This window comes from Salmo salar, chromosome 18 (assembly GCF_965601325.2).
Source record: "Salmo salar chromosome 18, fSalSal1, whole genome shotgun sequence".
Classification (NCBI taxonomy): Eukaryota; Metazoa; Chordata; class Actinopteri; order Salmoniformes; family Salmonidae; genus Salmo; species Salmo salar.
This window is the reverse complement of record NC_138308.1, coordinates 92,285,633-92,303,939: the sequence shown is the minus strand read 5'-3', so window position 1 is coordinate 92,303,939 and position 18,307 is coordinate 92,285,633. Positions and strand designations below refer to the sequence as shown.

At 47.0% G+C, this 18,307-nt stretch overlaps 1 protein-coding gene across 5 annotated transcripts in view; it reads left to right on the top strand.

The window, feature by feature from the left end:
- rcor2 (REST corepressor 2) overlaps window positions 1-18,295 on the top strand; it is a 36,548-nt gene extending 18,253 nt beyond the window's left edge. For all 5 annotated transcript variants that reach the window (XM_045700527.2, XM_082965314.1, XM_082965311.1 and 2 more), the window contains 8 exons: window positions 1,519-1,643; window positions 9,015-9,078; window positions 9,312-9,447; window positions 13,175-13,275; window positions 13,428-13,505; window positions 15,730-15,787; window positions 15,960-16,174; window positions 16,260-18,295. In XM_045700527.2, the coding sequence (XP_045556483.2) occupies window positions 1,519-1,643; window positions 9,015-9,078; window positions 9,312-9,447; window positions 13,175-13,275; window positions 13,428-13,505; window positions 15,730-15,787; window positions 15,960-16,174; window positions 16,260-16,628 (1,146 nt within the window). In that variant the 3' untranslated portion in view covers window positions 16,629-18,295. The remainder of the gene's footprint in view (window positions 1-1,518; window positions 1,644-9,014; window positions 9,079-9,311; window positions 9,448-13,174; window positions 13,276-13,427; window positions 13,506-15,729; window positions 15,788-15,959; window positions 16,175-16,259) is intronic.
- Window positions 18,296-18,307: the final 12 nt, after the last annotated feature.

The following is an 18,307-nucleotide window of genomic DNA, read 5'->3' as shown; positions in this document are numbered from 1 at the left end:
CTTTTTTTTAACCCTGTTTACACTGGAGCGTTGTAAAAACCCTGTTTTAACCCTGTTTACACTGGAGCGTTGTAAAAACCCTGTTTAACCCTGTTTACACTGGAGCGTTGTGAAAACCCTGTTTAACCCTGTTTACACTGGAGCGTTGTAAAAACCCTGTTTACACTGGAGCGTTGTGAAAACCCTGTTTAACCCGGAGCGTTGTAAAAACCCTGTTTGACCCTGTTTACACTGGAGCGTTGTGAAAACCCTGTTTAACCCGGAGCGTTGTGAAAACCCTGTTTAACCCGGAGCGTTGTAAAAACCCTGTTTAACCCGGAGCGTTGTAAAAACACTGTTTAACCCTGTTTACACTGGAGCGTTGTGAAAACCCTGTTTAACCCGGAGCGTTGTAAAAACACTGTAACCCTGTTTACACTGGAGCGTTGTGAAAACCCTGTTTAACCCGGAGCGTTGTGAAAACCCTGTTTAACCCTGTTTACACTGGAGCGTTGTAAAAACACTGTTTACACTGGAGCGTGGTGAAAACACTGTTTAACCCTGTTTACACTGGAGCGTTGTAAAAACACTGTTTACACTGGAGCGTTGTAAAAACACTGTTTACACTGGAGCGTTGTAAAAACACTGTTTACACTGGAGCGTTGCGAAAACACTGTTTACACTGGAGCGTTGCGAAAACCCTGTTTACACTGGAGCGTTGCGAAAACCCTGTTTACACTGGAGCGTTGCGAAAACCCTGTTTACACTGGAGCGTTGCGAAAACCCTGTTTACACTGGAGCGTTGCGAAAACCCTGTTTACACTGGAGCGTTGCGAAAACCCTGTTTACACTGGAGCGTTGCGAAAACCCTGTTTACACTGGAGCGTTGCGAAAACCCTGTTTACACTGGAGCGTTGCGAAAACCCTGTTTACACTGGAGCGTTGCGAAAACCCTGTTTACACTGGAGCGTTGCGAAAACCCTGTTTACACTGGAGCGTTGCGAAAACCCTGTTTACACTGGAGCGTTGCGAAAACCCTGTTTACACTGGAGCGTTGCGAAAACCCTGTTTACACTGGAGCGTAACTGTTGGGCAGCGTGAGTAGAGCTCCAGCCACGTTGTTCTTGGAGGTGAGTTGAATGTCAGTCTTCAAAATAGAACCAGAGTGTAATTTTAATCTCACCCCCTCCCTCTCTCTCCCCCCTCCCCCCCTCTCTGTCTGTCTCCCCACTCCCTCCCTCTCTGTCTCCCCCCTCCCTCTGTCTGTCTCCCCCCTCCCTCTCTCTGTCCCCTCCCTCTCTCTGTCCCCCCCTCCCTCTCTCTGTCCCCCCCTCCCTCTCTCTGTCCCCCCCTCCCTCTCTCTCCCCCCTCCCCCCCTCTCTGTCTGTCTCCTCCCTCTCTGTCTGTCTCCCCCCTCCCTCTCTCTGTCCCCCCTCCCTCTCTCGCCCCCCTCCCCACCTCTCTTTGTCTCCCCCCTCCCCACCTCTCTTTGTCTCCCCCCTCCCCCTGTCTGTCTCTGTTCCCCCCCCCTCCCCCCAGCTGCCTGATAAGCTGGTCTCAGGCCTGGTCCGGTACTACTACAGCTGGAAGAAGACCAGGACCAGGACCAGTGTTATGGACCGACAGGCTAGAAGACTGGTCAGAAAGACAGACAAGGAAGATGGGTGAGGAGGGGAGAGAGAGGGGGAGGAATGGAGGGGGGTGAGGAGGGGAGAGCAAGAGGGGGAAGGAATGGAGGGGGGTAAGGAGGGGAGAGGAATGGAGGGGGGTAAGGAGGGGAGAGGAATGGAGGGGAGAGCGAGAGGGGGAAGGAATGAGGGGGGTGAGGAGGGGAGAGCGAGAGGGGGAAGGAATGGAGGGGGGTAAGGAGGGGAAAGGAATGGAGGGGGTAAGGAGGGGAAAGGAATGGAGGGGGTAAGGAGGGGAGAGGAATGGAGGGGGGTAAGGAGGGGAGAGGAATGGAGGGGGGTAAGGAGGGGAGAGGAATGGAGGGGGTAAGGAGGGGAGAGGAATGGAGGGGGGTAAGGAGGGGAGAGCGAGAAGGGAGAGGAATGGAGGCGGGTGGGAGGTGGACATGGGGAGGGGAGAGACTAGAAAACACAAACTATACATACCTCGGCCTAAACATCAGCGCCACAGGTAACTTCCACTAAGCTGTGAACGAGCTGAGAAACAAGGCAAGAACGGCCTTCTATGCCATTTAAAAGGAACATAAAATTCGACATACAGAAGGGCTCCCGAGTGGCGCAGCGGTCTAAGGCACTGCATCTCAGTGCTAGAGGCGTCACTACAGACCCTGGTTCGATTCCAGGCTGTATCACAACCAGCTGTGATTGGGAGTCCCACAGGGACTACCAAATGGCTCCCTGTTTCATCTAATGCTGCTCATTGGACCCTATGATCACTCAGCTACATAGCTGATACCTACTGGACCGTTCATTAACACGGTACTTCATTTTGTTTATCTGTCGTCCCCAGCCTCGAACTCAGGCCCTGTGTGTAGCTAACTGACCCTCTCTGCCCATTCATCGCCATTTACCCGTTGTTGTCCTAGCTGTTTACCCGTTGTTGTCTTAGCTCTTCCAATCAACACCTGTGATTGCTTTATGCCTCTCTCTAATGTCAATATGCCTTGTATACTGTCGTTTAGGGCAGCTCTCATTGTTTTATTTTACTGCGGAGCCCCTAGTCCTGCTCAGCATGCCTCAGATAGCCCCCTTGTCCCACCCCCCACACATGCGGAGACCGCACCTAGCTTAACTGGCGCCTCCAGAGATGCCACCTCTCTCATCGTCACTCAATACCTAGGTTTACCTCCACTGTACTCGCACTCTACCATACCCTTGTCTGTACACTATGCCCTGAATCTATCTTACCACGTCCAGAAATGTGCTCCTTTTATTCTCTGTTCCCAAAGCACTAGACGACTAGTTCTTATTGCTTTTAGCCGTACCCTCATCTTACTCCTCTTCTGTTCCTCTGGTGATGTAGAGGTTAACTCAGGCCCCGTGTGTCCCCAGGTGCTCTCATTTGTTGACTTCTGTAACCGTAAAAGCCTTGGGTTCATACATGTTAACATCAGATTGCTAAGTTTGCTTTATTCACTGTTTTAGCACACTCCTCCAACCCTGATGTTCTAGCGTGTCTGAATCCTGGCTTAGGAAGGCCACCAAAAATTCTGAAATTTCCATCCCTAACTACAACATTTTCCGTCAAGACAGAACTGCTAAAGGGGTTGGAATTAGCCTGCAGAGTTCTGTCATACTATCCAGGTCTTTGCCCAAACTAGAGGTCGACCGATTAATCGGAATGGCCGATAATTAGGGACGATTTCAAGTTTTCATAACAATCGGTAATCTGCATTTTTGGACAATGATTATGGCCGATTACATTGCACTCCATGAGGAGACTGCGTGGCAGGCTGACTACCTGTTATGCGAGTGCAGCAAGGAGCCACGGTAAGGTGCTAGCTAGCATTGATAGTTTTTTATAAGATAAGTTTAATCTTAACATAATCACTAGTTAACTACACATGGTTGATGATATTACTAGTTTATCTAGCTTGTCCTGCGTTGCATATAATCGATGCGGTGCCTGTTGATTCAATGAGAAATCACACCCTACTTTGCCAAACGGGTGATGATTTAACAAGCGCATTCGCGAAAAAAGCACTGTCGTTGCACCAATGTGTACCTAACCATAAACATCAATGCCTTTCTTTAAAATCAATACACAAGTATATATTTTTAAACCTGCATATTTAGTTAATATTGCCTGCTAATATGAATTTCTTTTAACTAGGGAAATTGTGTCACTTCTATTGCATTCTGTGCAAGCAGAGTCAGGGTATATGCAGCAGTTTGGGCCGCCTGGCTCGTTGCGAACTATGTGAAGACCATTTCTTCCTAACAAAGATCGTCATTAATTTGCCAGAATTGTCAGAATTGTACATAATTATGACATAACATTGAAGGTTGTGCAATGTAACAGCAATATTTAGACTTAGGGATGCCACCCGTTAGATAAAATACGGAACGGTTCCGTATTTCATATTAATGACCTAAGGCTCGTATTTCTGTGTTATTATGTTTTAATTAAGTCTATGATTTGATATTTGATAGAGCAGTCTGACTGAGTGGTGGTAGGCAGCAGCAGGCTCGTAAGCATTCATTCAAACAGCACTTTCGTGCATTTGCCAGCAGCTCTTCAAGCATTGAGCTGTTTATGACTTCAAGCCTATCAACTCCCAAGATTAGGCTGGTGTAACCGATGTGAAATGGCTAGCTAGTTAGCGGGGTGCGCGCTAATAGCGTTTCAATCAGTGACGTCACTTGCTCTGAGACCTTCAAGTAGTTGTTCCCCTTGCTCTGCAAGGGCCACGGCCTTTGTGGAGCGATGGGTAACGATGCTTTGAGGGTGGCTGTTGTTGATGTGTCCCTGGTTCGAGCCCAGGTAGGGGCGAGGAGAGGGACGGAAGCTATACTGTTACACTGGCAATACTATAGTGCCTATAAGAACATCCAATAGTCAAAGGTATATGCATTATTTAAACCAAATTGAACATGTTCCATTATTTAGTTGAGGCTCAATTGATTTTATTGATGTATTATATTAAAGTTAAAATAAGTGTTCATTCAGTATTGTTGTAATTGTCATTATTACAAATAAATAAATTAATCGGCCGATTAATCGGTATCGCCCGGTTTTGATCCTCCAATAATCGGTATCGGCGTTGAAAAAGCATAGACGGTCGACCTCTAGCCCAAACAGTTCGAGCTTCTACTTTTTAAAGATCCATCTCTCCAGAAATAAGTCCCTCACTGTTGCCACTTGTTATAGGCCCCCCTCAGCTCCCAGCTGTACCCTGGACACCATATGTGAATTGATTGGCCCCCCATCTATCGTCAGAGTTCGTACTGCTAGGTGACCTAAATTGGGATATGCTTAACACCACGGCCGCCCTACAATCTAAACTAGATGCCCTCAATCTCACCCAAATTATCATGGAACCTACCAGGTATAACCCTAAATCCGTAACCATGGGCACCCTCATAGATATTATCCTGACCAACCTGCCCTCTAAATACACCTCTGCTGTCTTCAACCAGGATCTCAGCGATCACTGCCTCATTGCCTGCATCCGCTATGGGTCCGCGGTCAAACGACCACCCCTCATCACTGTCAAACGCTCCCTAAAACACTTCAGCGAGCAGGCCTTTCTAATCAACCTGGCCCGGGTATCCTGGAAGGATATTGACCTCATCCCGTCTGTAGAGGATGCCTGGTCATTCTTTAAAAGTAATTTCCTCACCATCTTAAATAAGCATGCCCCTTTCAAAAAATGTAGAACTAAGAACAGATATAGCCCTTGGTTCACTCCAGACTTGACTGCAAAAACACCCTGTGGTGGACTGCACTAGCATCGAATAGTCCCGCGATATGCAACTTTTCAGGGAAGTCAACCGATATACACAGTCAGGAAAGCAAAGGCTAGCTTTTTCAAACAGAAATTTGCATCCTGTAGCACAAACTCCAAAAAGTTCTGGGACACTGTAAAGTCCATGGAGAATAAGAGTATCTCCTCCCAGCTGCCCACTGCACTGAGGATAGGAAACACTGTCACCACTGATAAATCCACAATAATCGAGAATTTCAATAAGCATTTCTCTATGGCTGGCCATGCTTTCCACATGGCTACGCCAACCCCGGCCAACAGCTCTGAACCCCCCACAGCAACTGGCCCAAGCCCCCCCCCCCCCCCCCCGCCCGCTTCTCAGTCACCCAAATCCAGACAGCTAACCTTCTGAAAGAGCTGCAAAAGCTGGACCCCTACAAATCAGCTGGGCTAGACAATCTGGACCCTCTCTTCCTAAAATTCTGTCGCCGTTGTTGCAACCCCTATTACTAGTCTGTTCAACCTCTCTTTCGTATCGTCTGAGATTCCTAAAGATTGGAAAGCGGCCGCGGTCATCCCCCTCTTCAAAGGGGGTGACACTCTAGACCCAAACTGTTATAGACCTATATCCATCCTGCCCTGCCTTTCTAATGACTGCCTCTCCTGGTTCACCAACTACTTCTCTGATAGAGTTCAGTGTGTCAAATCGGAGGGCCTGTTGTCCGGACCTCTGGCAGTCTCTATGGGGGTGCCACAGGGTTAAATTCTCGGGCCGACTCTCTTCTCTGTATATATCAACGATGTCGCTCTTGCTGCTGGTGATTCTCTGATCCACCTCTACGCAGACGACACCATTCTGTATACTTCTGGCCCTTCTTTGGACACTGTTAACAAACCTCATACTTCAACGCCATACAACTTCAACGCCACACAACACTCCTTCCCGTGGCCTCCAACTGCTCTTAAATGCATGCTCTTCAACCGATCGCTGCCCGCAGCTGCCCACCCGACTAGCATCACTACTCTGGATGGTTCTGACTTAGAATATGTGGACAACTATAAATACCTGGGTGTCTGGTTAGACTGTAAACTCTCCTTCCAGACTCACATTAAGCATCTCCAATCCAAAGTTAAATCTAGAATCGGCTTCCTATTTCGCAACAAAGCATCCTTCACTCATGCTGCTAAACATACCCTCGTAACTGACTATCCTACCGATCCTTAACTTCGGCGATGTCATTTACAAAATAGCCTCCAACACTCTACTCAGCAAATTGGATGCAGTCTATCACAGCGCCATCCGTTTTGTCACCAAAGCCCCATATACTACCCACCACTGCGACCTGTACGCTCTAATTGGCTGGTCCTCACTACATATTCGTCGCCAAACCCACTGGCTCTAGGTCATCTATAAGTCTTTGCTAGGTAAAGCTCCGCCTTATCTCAGCTCACTGGTCACCATAGCAACACCCACCCGTAGCACGTGCTCCAGCAGGTATATTTCACTGGTCATCCTCAAAGCCAACACTTCCTTAGGCCGCCTTTCCTTCCAGTTCTCTGCTGCCAATGACTGGAACGAATTGCAAAAATCGCTGAAGTTGGAGGCTTATATCTCCCTCACTAACTTTAAGCACCAGCTGTCAGAGCAGCTTACCGATCGCTGCAGCTGTACACAGCCCATCTGTAAATGGCCCATCCAACCAACTACCTCATCCCCATATTTGTTTTTGTTTTTCTGCTCTTTTTCACACCAGTATTTCTACTTGCACATCCACATATCACTCCAGTGTAATTTGCTAAATTGTAATTTCTTCAACTATGGCGCATTTATTGCCTTACCTCCGTACTCCATTTGCACACTGAATATATATTTTTCTATTGTTATTGAATGTACTTTTGTTTATCCCACGTGTAACTCTGTTGTGTTTTGTCGCACTGCTTTGCTTTATCTTGGCCAGGTTGCAGTTTTAAATGAGAACTTGTTCTCAACTGGCCTACCTGGTTAAATAAAGGTGAAATAAAATAACATTTTTAAAAAGGGCGGCGCACGATTGACCCAGCGTCGTCCGGGTTTGTTATCTGACTTGTCTAGTTAAATAAAGGTTTAAAAAAATCTAAAATAAAATACCAATTTGGATCTGGCTAAAAATACTTGAATCAGTTATAGAACCCATTGCCCTTTATGGTTGTGAGGTCTGGGGTCTGCTCACCAACCAAGAATTCACAAAATGGGACAAACACCAAATTGAGACACTGCATGCAGAATTCTGCTAAAATATCCTCAGTGTACAGCGTGAAACACCAAATGCAGAGCAGAATTAAGCCGATACCCGGTAATTATCAAAATCCAGAAAAGAGCCGTTAAATTCTACAACCACCTAAAAGGAAGTGATTCCCAAACCTTCCATAACAAAGCCATCACCTACAGAGAGATGAACCTGGAGAAGAGTCCCCTAAGCAAGCTGGTCCTGGGGCTCTGTTCACAAACCCCACAGAGCCCCAGGACAGCAACACAATTAGACCCAACCAAATCATGAGAAAACAAAAAGAGAATTACTTGATACATTGGAAAAAATTAACAAAAAAACTGTGCAAACTGGAATGCTATTTGGCCCTAAACAGAGAGTACACAGTGGCAAAATACCTGACCACTGTGACTGACTCAAACTTAAGGAAAGCTTTGACTATGTACAGACTCAGTGAGCATAGCCTTGCTATTGAGAAAGGCCGCCGTAGGCAGACCTGGCTCTCAAGAGAAGACAGGCTATCTGCTCACAAAATGAGGTGGAAACCGAGCTGCACTTCTTAACCTCCTGCCAAATGTATGACCATATTATAGACACATATTTCCCTCAGATTACATAGACCCAGAAAGAATGAAAACAAATCCAATTTTGATAAACTCCCATATCTATTGGGTGAAATACCACTGTGTGGAATCACAGCAGCAAGATTTGTGACCTGTTGCCACAAGAAAAGGGCAACCACCATTGTAAATACAACCCATATTTATGTTGATTTATTTTCCCTTTTGTACTTTAACTATTTGCACATAATGACACTTGAAATGTCTATTCTTTTGGAACTTGTGATTAATGTTAATTTTTGTTTATTTATCTACTTCACTTGCTTTGGCAATGTAAACACATGTTTCCCATGCCAATAAAGCCCTTCAATTGAAATAAGATTGTGGGGGAGGGGGGGACAGACAGGCTGTAAGACTGGTCAGAAAGAGACAAGGAAGTGGGGAGGAATGGGTGGACAGGAGGGAGACGGGGACAAAGGAGAGATGGGTGGGGGGAGACAGGCTAGAAGACTGGTCAGAAACAGACAAGGAAGTGGGGGGGTAGTGAGATTTAGAAGGGTAGAGAGAGCGATTAATTTTGTACTTAATTTCAATGTCACTTATTCTTCTCCCTCCATCCCTTCCTCTCTCCCTCCATCCCTTCTCTCTCCCTCCATCCCTTCTCTCTCCCTTCCTCTCTCCATCCATCCCTTCTCTCTCCCTCCATCCCTTCTCTCTCCCTTCCTCTCTCCATCCATCCCTTCTCTCTCCCTCCATCCCTTCTCTCTCCCTTCCTCTCTCCATCCATCCCTACTCTCTCCATCCATTCTCTCTCTCCATCCATCCCTTCCTCAGTAATGATGAGATAGAGGGAGACCCGGGCAGCGACAGCGACTTTGAGATCGACACCAAGAAAGAGGTGAGCAGAATGAAGTGTTACTCTTCTCCATCTCAGTGCTAGAGGCATCACTACAGACCCCGGTTCGATTCCGGGCTGTATCACAACCTGCCGTTATCGGGAGTTCCATAGGGCGGCGCACAAGAGGGTTTGGCTGGGGTAGGCCGTTATTGTAAATAAGAATTTGTTCTTAACTGACTTGCCTAGTTAAATAAAGGTTAAAATGTCTGTGTACTGACCATCCCTCTCCCCAGACAGTGAAGCAGCAGAGCTCCAGTGGTTCTGGAGGAGAGAGGGGAGCGCCAGGCCGGTCTAACCCACAGAGGAAGGAGTCTGTTGGGGCTCAGTACCGCCACCACCCCTTGAGAGCTCGTCGGAGACCACCTAAAGGTACCTTATACACACTGGGTTTCTTTATCCAGATGTGTGTGTGCATGGTATACCAAAACTTTTTTCGATTTAAAAACAAAAGTTTGTTACTGGAATTTTTGTTACTTTCAGAACTCAAACTTCTGTCAAATGTCTCGCGTGATTGAGAGGCTGAAGTCTGTCAGCGCAGTCCCGGAAAAACGTTACAATGCAGGAAGGTACCGGTAGCTTCCAGCTAGCTTTGTAGGCTAACTTTCCTTGCTAGCTTACAGCTGAAGCTTTTGTCATGTTCCCCAGCAAGAAAACCCCACTCAAACAGAAGGGAGAACTAACAAAGAGTCACTGACAACAACCAAATGAAATAGGTGGGGTTTTAGGGGGTGTGTCCACTGAAAGTTGACTAGCAACAACAACTGGAACCTAAGACGCCCACCATGAGAGCTACTAAATTTCCCAAGAAGAAGAAAAACCCAAAGCAAACCAATGGTGGAGCTAAAACAAAAACAGGGAAGATCAGATAAAGGAATATTTGTCTAGAAATCTACATTTGGAGCACCAACTAAAAGGTGTTAACCTTCCACATCTACCAAGACAACTGGAGCACTGGGCTAGCACAGGTGAAACACCTTCCCACTAACGAGATGGACAACCAGCACAGGTGTAACACATACTGACTAACGAGGTGACACCAATCAGTACACCCCCGTACGTGCTAAAGTACATCCTCAAAACATAAATGGAAAAACCAAAACCTGTAACATCTTCCTCCTATATTTTTGTTGGACAAGTTTGCTCATCACCAACAGGAAGCAACTATCTCTCACAACATAATCAGCTTCAATGTACTGCCGTCTCCAATATAAACATGGTGTCTTGGCTGTCAATAATTAAATGAAAAACCACCTTTTTTTTATTTAGTTTTTAAATGTGAAAGGCTTTGTTTATTGTTTGGAAAATACAATCTTTTTTAGTTTTTTGGACATAGTTTGCTTTTAAACTCAGAAGTTTTGGAAAAACTCACGTATGCTTCTATAACGCAAAACGTACAGTCAAAATAAATTGTGAGCCAGAGCTACCCACTAGCTAAACACCCAAACTTATTGACTGAAAGACAATCAGCAACAAAGTTGTCCTTACCACAGACATGTCTGATTTCAAGGGGAAACTCCTGCAACATCCATACTAACTTTCCTCTCGTGAGGAACTTCTCTCTCTTTTCAGGGTTCGGTCGATTAGGCATGTTGTTGGATCGAGGCCCCAACGTCAATGTGCTCGAGTACATTTGTCTGAGTTGGCACATCTGAACGTAAACCCTGATATTCTAAAAGTAGGGAGACAATGGTGCCAAAAAGACATCAAGGTTTTCTAGAATCTCTGAGTTACTCAACCTGTACAGGGTGTATTGGTTTGTCCTCGGGGTTTTGCTTGCCACTTCAGTTCTGTTATACTCACAGACATTATTTTAACAGTTTTAGAAACTTTAGAGTGCATATCCTAGCTCCTGGGCCTGAGTAGCAGGCAGTTTACTTTGGGCACGCATTTCATCCGGACGTCAAAATACCGCCCCCTATCCCAAAGAAGTTAACTCCGGAAGCGAGCAGCACCAATGTGTCGGAGGAAACACCGTACATCTTGCAACCGCAGTCAGCGTGCATGCACCCGGTCCGCCACAAGGAGTTGCTAGAGCGTGATGGGACTTGTGCGCCGCCTCATGGGTCTCCTGGTCACGGCCGGCTGCGACATATCCTGGGATCAAACCAGGGTCTGTAGTGAGCCTCTAGCACTGCGATGCAGTGGCCTAGACCGCTGCGCCACTCGGAAGGCCCAACTTAGGAGGTTCACCAAAATCATGATCACCCATAAACGTCTCAGACAGATCAACCATGGTGGGATCGCTGACATCCTCAACACCAGACTTGCTCCCGGCAACTTTCTTAGACGGAGCACGTGTAACGGCACACTGTGGAAACACTAGGGTACTTTTCTGAAAACCAATCAGGTTCCTCTACTTGGAGTTCCTTACAAACTACAGGATTTGGCACAACCTTCCCTCCAAAAAATGTATGAGACCCCCCCCCCCCCCCTTCACTGGTAGGCTAGGCCTCACTACGACGAAACCAGAAATAAGATCAGATTTGAGTTCCACATTATACAAAGGAACTTCATGCAACTCATCTCCGCTCCTCGTACTAACACACTGTAACCAGTTGCTGACGCGTCAAAGGCAGAACACCATCCAAAATGAAGGATTGGACCGCCCCGGTGTCTCGCAGTATCTTCACCGGCTGCTCAACAGCATCGCTACTCTGCAGACACACAAACCCATCTGAAATAAAGGTTTCATACACATCTGATCCAAAGTCTTGTTTAGGAGATACACCAGTCCCAACCAGAGAGCTAATGGGCTGGAGTGTTCCCGGTCCCAACCAGAGAGCTAATGGGCTGGAGTGTTCCCGGTCCCAACCAGAAACCTAATGGGCTGGAGTGTTCCCGGTCCCAACCAGAGAGCTAATGGGCTGGAGTGTTCCCGGTCCCAACCAGAGAACTAATGGGCTGGAGTGTTCCCGGTCCCAACCAGAGACCTAATGGGCTGGAGTGTTCCCGGTCCCAACCAGAGACTGGAGTGTTCCCGGTCCCAACCAGAGACTGGAGTGTTCCCGGTCCCAACCATAGACCTAATGGGCTGGAGTGTTCCCGGTCCCAACCAGAGAGCTAATGGGCTGGAGTGTTCCCGGTCCCAACCAGAGACTGGAGTGTTCCCGGTCCCAACCAGAGAGCTAATGGGCTGGAGTGTTCCTGGTCCCAACCAGAGACTGGAGTGTTCCCGGTCCCAACCAGAGAGCTAATGGGCTGGAGTGTTCCCGGTCCCAACCAGAGACTGGAGTGTTCCCGGTCCCAACCAGAGAGCTAATGGGCTGGAGTGTTCCCGGTCTCAACCAGAAACCTAATGGGCTGGAGTGTTCCCGGTCCCAACCAGAGAGCTAATGGGCTGGAGTGTTCCCGGTCCCAACCAGAGAGCTAATGGGCTGGAGTGTTCCCGGTCCCAACCAGAGACCTAATGGGCTGGAGTGTTCCCGGTCCCAACCAGAGAGCTAATGGGCTGGAGAGTGGATACAGAAAAAAAATGTTTTCTGCCAATCTTTATCTTTGGGCACTGTAGAATTGGACTGAAACCTCTCAGTAAGGAGGTGACTTATTTGGATTTATTTTTGCATAGGGATAACTACGGGGTGCTTTGTGTCTGCAGCTTTCCCGAGTGAGATCCTTGTGCTCATAAATGTAGGACGCAACCCTTTTCCTGAAGACAATTCTTGAACTTGCTCGAGAAGTATGAGAGTCTTTAAATCCTCAAGGGTCTTGACCTCTTGAGAACCACTGATCAAAAAATACATGGTTGTTCCCTTGCCAACTCAATATGGCTTTGTAATTCACATCAATTCACTTCCCTAGTACTTTGTGATAATAGGCAAACCATAACGGAAAATAAGAGGTTTTTCAAAGCCGATTGTCTGCAACAAAATTAAAAACCCGTTGTTAATTCACTTAGTCTCCCTCACCACCAAAAACGAATTCCCTATTTTTTATTTTTTTAAATCAGTATAATATCTCCTTGCAGTTGCCAATAAAATCGTGACGGTATCGAGTATCGTGACGGTATCGAGTATCGTGATGGTGTATAACACATAAGTTATGTTCCCTCCCTCTCTCTGTGTGTGTGTATTAACACACTCCTCTCTCCTCTGTAAAGGCATGCATCTGAACCCCGAGGACATCATGGCTGTGTCAGCCAATCACCAACATGGTTCTGGCAGACAGCTAGACACACACCTGGTGTCACTCAAGAGACGGGTATACACACACACACACACACACAGACCATACACACACACACACACACACACACACACACACACACACACACACACACACACAGACGCAGACAAAGATATCACTTATAGAGTAATAGATTCTCCCTGTGTCTCTCTCTCTGTCTGTCTCAGGTCCAGAGTATTAAGCAGAACAACAGTAGTATGAAACACTGTCTAGACGAGGGCATCGACAACCTGCGTCCTACAGGGGTACATGCATTTCCTTCTTTAACTTCCTCTTCCTGTCTTCCGGAGATACCCAAGTAGGTCTTCTCTACACCAGGGGTGTGTCTCAATAGGCTAAAGTTCCTTCATCTATACTAGTGGTGTCAAACAAACGGCCCGTGGGTGATTAGAGCAAAAAATATAAAACGTTTTTATATTTTTTTTAAAATCAAAACGGTGTATAAATGATAATGGGATCCCAGACTGTGTCACAGACGACCGTGACCTGGAGTCCCATAGGTCGGCGCACAATTGTCCCAGTGTTGTCATCCGGCTTAGGGGAGGGTTTGGCTAGGTGGCTTTCCTTAGCTTATTGCGCTCTAGCGACTCCTTGTGGTGGGCTGGGCGCCTGCAAGCTGACTTCAGTTGTCAGTTGAATGGTGTTTCCTCCGACATATTGGCGCGGCTGGCTTCAGCGAGCGGGTGTTAAGTAGCGTGGCCAGGTGGATCATGTTGTTTCAGGAGGACACACGACTCTTGACCGTCGCCTCTCCCGAGCCCGTTGTGGAGTTGCAGCGATGAGACAAGATTGTAACTACCAATTGGATATCACGAAAAAGGGGGGAAAATGTTATATATGCAGGTGTACAAGCATTGCTTGTTGTTTGGGGTTTTAGGCTGGGTTTCTGTACAGCACTTTGAGATATCAGAAGGGCTTTATAAATACATTTGATTTGATATATAGTACCAGTCAAAAGTTTGGACACACCTAAGTGTTATTCATTATTTTTACTATTTTCTACATTGTAGAATAATAGTCAAGACATCAAAACTGTGAAATAACACATATGGAATCATGGTAGTAACCAAAATAGATTTTCGATGCTTGGAAGACAGCTTTGCACACGCTTGGCATTCTCTCAACCAGCTTCATGAGGTAGTTACCTGGAATGTATTTCCAGGTGACTGGTACTGTATATAATGGGCCTACATTCCAACATGTTCTTGACTGTCCAGCTCTAATAATCACTTGACAGTCGGGGAGCATCGAAAATCGATGAATATTGGGCGATTTTTGTTAAATTTTGACGGCAAGAAAATAAAACACATTTTCAGTACGGCTCTCCGGACCTCGTTGAAGACAGAATGCAGCCCCCTGATCTACACCCTCATCAGTTAAAAGGCCATGGATTAGTTAGGAACTCCCCTCACCTGGTTGTCTAGGTTATAATGGATTAGTTAGTAACTCCCCTCACCTGGTTGTCTAGGTTATAATGGATTAGTTAGTAACTCCCCTCACCTGGTTGTCTAGGTTATAATGGATTAGTTAGGAACTCCCCTCACCTGGTTGTCTAGGTTATAATGGATTAGTTAGGAACTCCCCTCACCTGGTTGTCCAGGTCATAATGGATTAGTTAGGAACTCCCCTCACCTGGTTGTCTAGGTTATAATGGATTAGTTAGTAACTCCCCTCACCTGGTTGTCTAGGTTATAATGGATTAGTTAGTAACTCCCCTCACCTGGTTGTCCAGGTTATAATGGATTAGTTAGTAACTCCCCTCACCTGGTTGTCTAGGTTATAATGGATTAGTTAGTAACTCCCCTCACCTGGTTGTCTAGGTTATAATGGATTAGTTAGTAACTCCCCTCACCTGGTTGTCTAGGTTATAATGGATTAGTTAGTAACTCCCCTCACCTGGTTGTCTAGGTTATAATGGATTAGTTAGGAACTCCCCTCACCTGGTTGTCTAGGTTATAATGGATTAGTTAGGAACTCCCCTCACCTGGTTGTCCAGGTCATAATGGATTAGTTAGGAACTCCCCTCACCTGGTTGTCCAGGTTATAATGGATTAGTTAGGAACTCCCCTCACCTGGTTGTCTAGGTCATAATGGATTAGTTAGGAACTCCCCTCACCTGGTTGTCTAGGTTATAATGGATTAGTTAGTAACTCCCCTCACCTGGTTGTCTAGGTTATAATGGATTAGTTAGTAACTCCCCTCACCTGGTTGTCTAGGTTATAATGGATTAGTTAGTAACTCCCCTCACCTGGTTGTCTAGGTTATAATGGATTAGTTAGTAACTCCCCTCACCTGGTTGTCTAGGTTATAATGGATTAGTTAGTAACTCCCCTCACCTGGTTGTCTAGGTTATAATGGATTAGTTAGGAACTCCCCTCACCTGGTTGTCTAGGTTATAATGGATTAGTTAGTAACTCCCCTCACCTGGTTGTCTAGGTTATAAACTAACTCTTCCTCCTCTCTCTCCAGCCAGCTCCCAAGATGAACTCTCGTTGGTCCACTGAGGAACAGCTGCTGGCTGTGCAGGGTGAGTTAACACCCCCCCAAAATACAAGTCAATCATTTTCTTTAACACAGCAAACTTCTCGTATTCTGGAAAATATAACTCACAGAAGAAACACAGTTTGATCATTTCAGTGTTGTGATCTAAAAAAAAGTATATTTTTCTTTAAACACCCTGTTCTCCTTCCTCTCCTCAGCTATCCGTCGCTATGGTAAGGACTTTGCGGTGGTTGCCGAGGTAATCGGCAACAAAACTCTGGCCCAGGTGAGCTCCTTCTTCGTTAGTTACCGACGGCGATTCAATCTGGACGAGGTCGTCAAAGAGTGGCAGGCGGAACAAGACGTAGCCTCCACACAGGGGCCTTGTGGGAGTCATAGTAGGAACGAAGAGAGGGGAGGAGCAGATGAGGAGGTGAGGATTGGAGGGAGGGTTTCTGTTTTGGTAAAAGTTTGAGAAGTCTGTTGCTGACCTAACTCCTCTCCCTCCTCTCCTCCAGATAAAGCTAGAAGACGTTACTCCCCCTGGCGGTGACTCCCCCTCTCCTCCCCCCTCCTCATCCAACAACCACACCCCTCCTCCTTCCCTCTCCCAGCCTCCCCCCTTACTGCGTCCGGCCCCCCCCTCCGCCCCCCCCAGCCTCCTCCGGCAGCCCCCCCCGCTCCAGACCCGACCCTTCCAGACCCGAACCCCCCACAATCATCCCCCTCCCCCGTTGATCCGTCCTGCAGTCGCGGCCCCGGGCCAACAGGGGAGCTCTAGTCTCCGTAGGGAACTAGGAAACAACCTCCACTCCTCTCCTCCTGCTTGCTCTGGTCAGCCTCCCTCACTGGTAGGGCTTAAAGTAGAGCAAACCAACTCTCACTGACAGAAAGGAGACGACTCTTGTATATTCAGACGGGTAGATTGTGCTGCTAGTGGGAGTGTTTATCCATTATGGTGGAACAATAGAAATCAGAATGCAGTAGTTAGTTCAGAAGCCTCTGGTTATGTATCACTCCATTCAGTTCTGACTCACACAACCATACTTCCATCTGAGGCTTGGGTCATCCATCCTTCTGTTCCTTCCCGCCCCCCCCCACTTCTCAGCAGAAAATAGAAGGACATGCCCACACATGCCTCGCGGCTGTCTCCATAGCAACCAGCACAGATGTGACTGGTTACCCACGGCAACGGTGACCCTGTATTTCACCCAACCCTTCTCCCCAAAGAACAGAACTTTCAGAATACCAAAACCCTCAAGGAAAAGATACACTGGATTGTGGTGATGGATGCCATGACAACAGAACCCCCCCCCCACACACACACACAGTCTCCATGGCAACAACAGAACGAACTCTGGCAAAACACACCCAGGTTCCAGTTCCACACTACAAGGTGCTGAAGTAATGATTCCACAGGGGAATCAGGAAGACATCCCTCTTCTACCAGATCCACGTATTGTTGGTCTTATGACTGCAGAATTCTTTTGTTAGGTGATCTCTAAGTAGGTAGACATTCCTATATAGTGCACTACTTTGGATCGGAGCCCATTTTGACCAAATCCCTATAGATCCTGGTCCAATGTAGTGCACTATAAAAGGGAATAGGATGCATTTCTCCATTCTAAGTAGCATGCTAGTGTGGATATGGAACAGAGACCTGTTTTTGATTAAAAGCACAAAAGAATACTGAGTCTCAAATGGCAGCTGTATTTAGCTCTGGTTACAGTTGTGCTACATACTGTACAGTTCACAGGTGTCGTCTGAGAACAAAGTGTGAAGCTGAAATACTTGTAGGGATGGATTCAAGCCGTATGGAGGGAAGATCTGCATTAAAAAGTCATTTCTGAGGCCTCCCGAGTGGCGCAAGGCAGTGCATCGCAGTGCTAGCTGTGCCACTAGAGATTGGCTCAAGTCCAGGCTGTCGCAGCCGGCCGCGACGGGGAGGTCCATGGGGCGGCGCACAATTGGCCCAGCGTCGTCCGGGTTAGGGGAGGGTTTGGCCGGCAGGGATGTTCTTGTCTCATCGCACACTAGCGAAACTCCTGTGGCGGACCGGGGGGCGCAGTGCCCGCTGACCAGCTCGCCAGGTGTACGGTGTTTCCTCAGACACATTGGTGCGGCTGGCTTCCGGGTTGGATGTGCATTGTGTCAAGAAGCAGTGCGGCTTGGTTGGGTTTCGGCGGACGCACGGCTCTGGACCTTTGCTGCGATGAGACCAGACTAACTACCAATTGGGAAGAAAAAAAGGGGGTGAAAAATATCAAATAAAAAGTCATTTCTGAATATGCAGCGTTGCGTTTTTACATTTCATATCGAGCTATAACGCAGATCTTTCGTGATACGTCTGGCACCCTATTCCCTACATAGTGCATTACTTTTGACCAGAGGACCCATAAGGAGTTAGGGAGCCATTTGGGACATAGATTCAAATGACTTGACTGTGTTTAGCAAACCAACCTGCAACAGGTAATGTTCATGAAGTTTGAGACTGGATTTGCTTGTTATTGTTTTCAGGATATTTTTCTTTTGGAATAAAACAAAATTACAACCATATTGTTTCCAC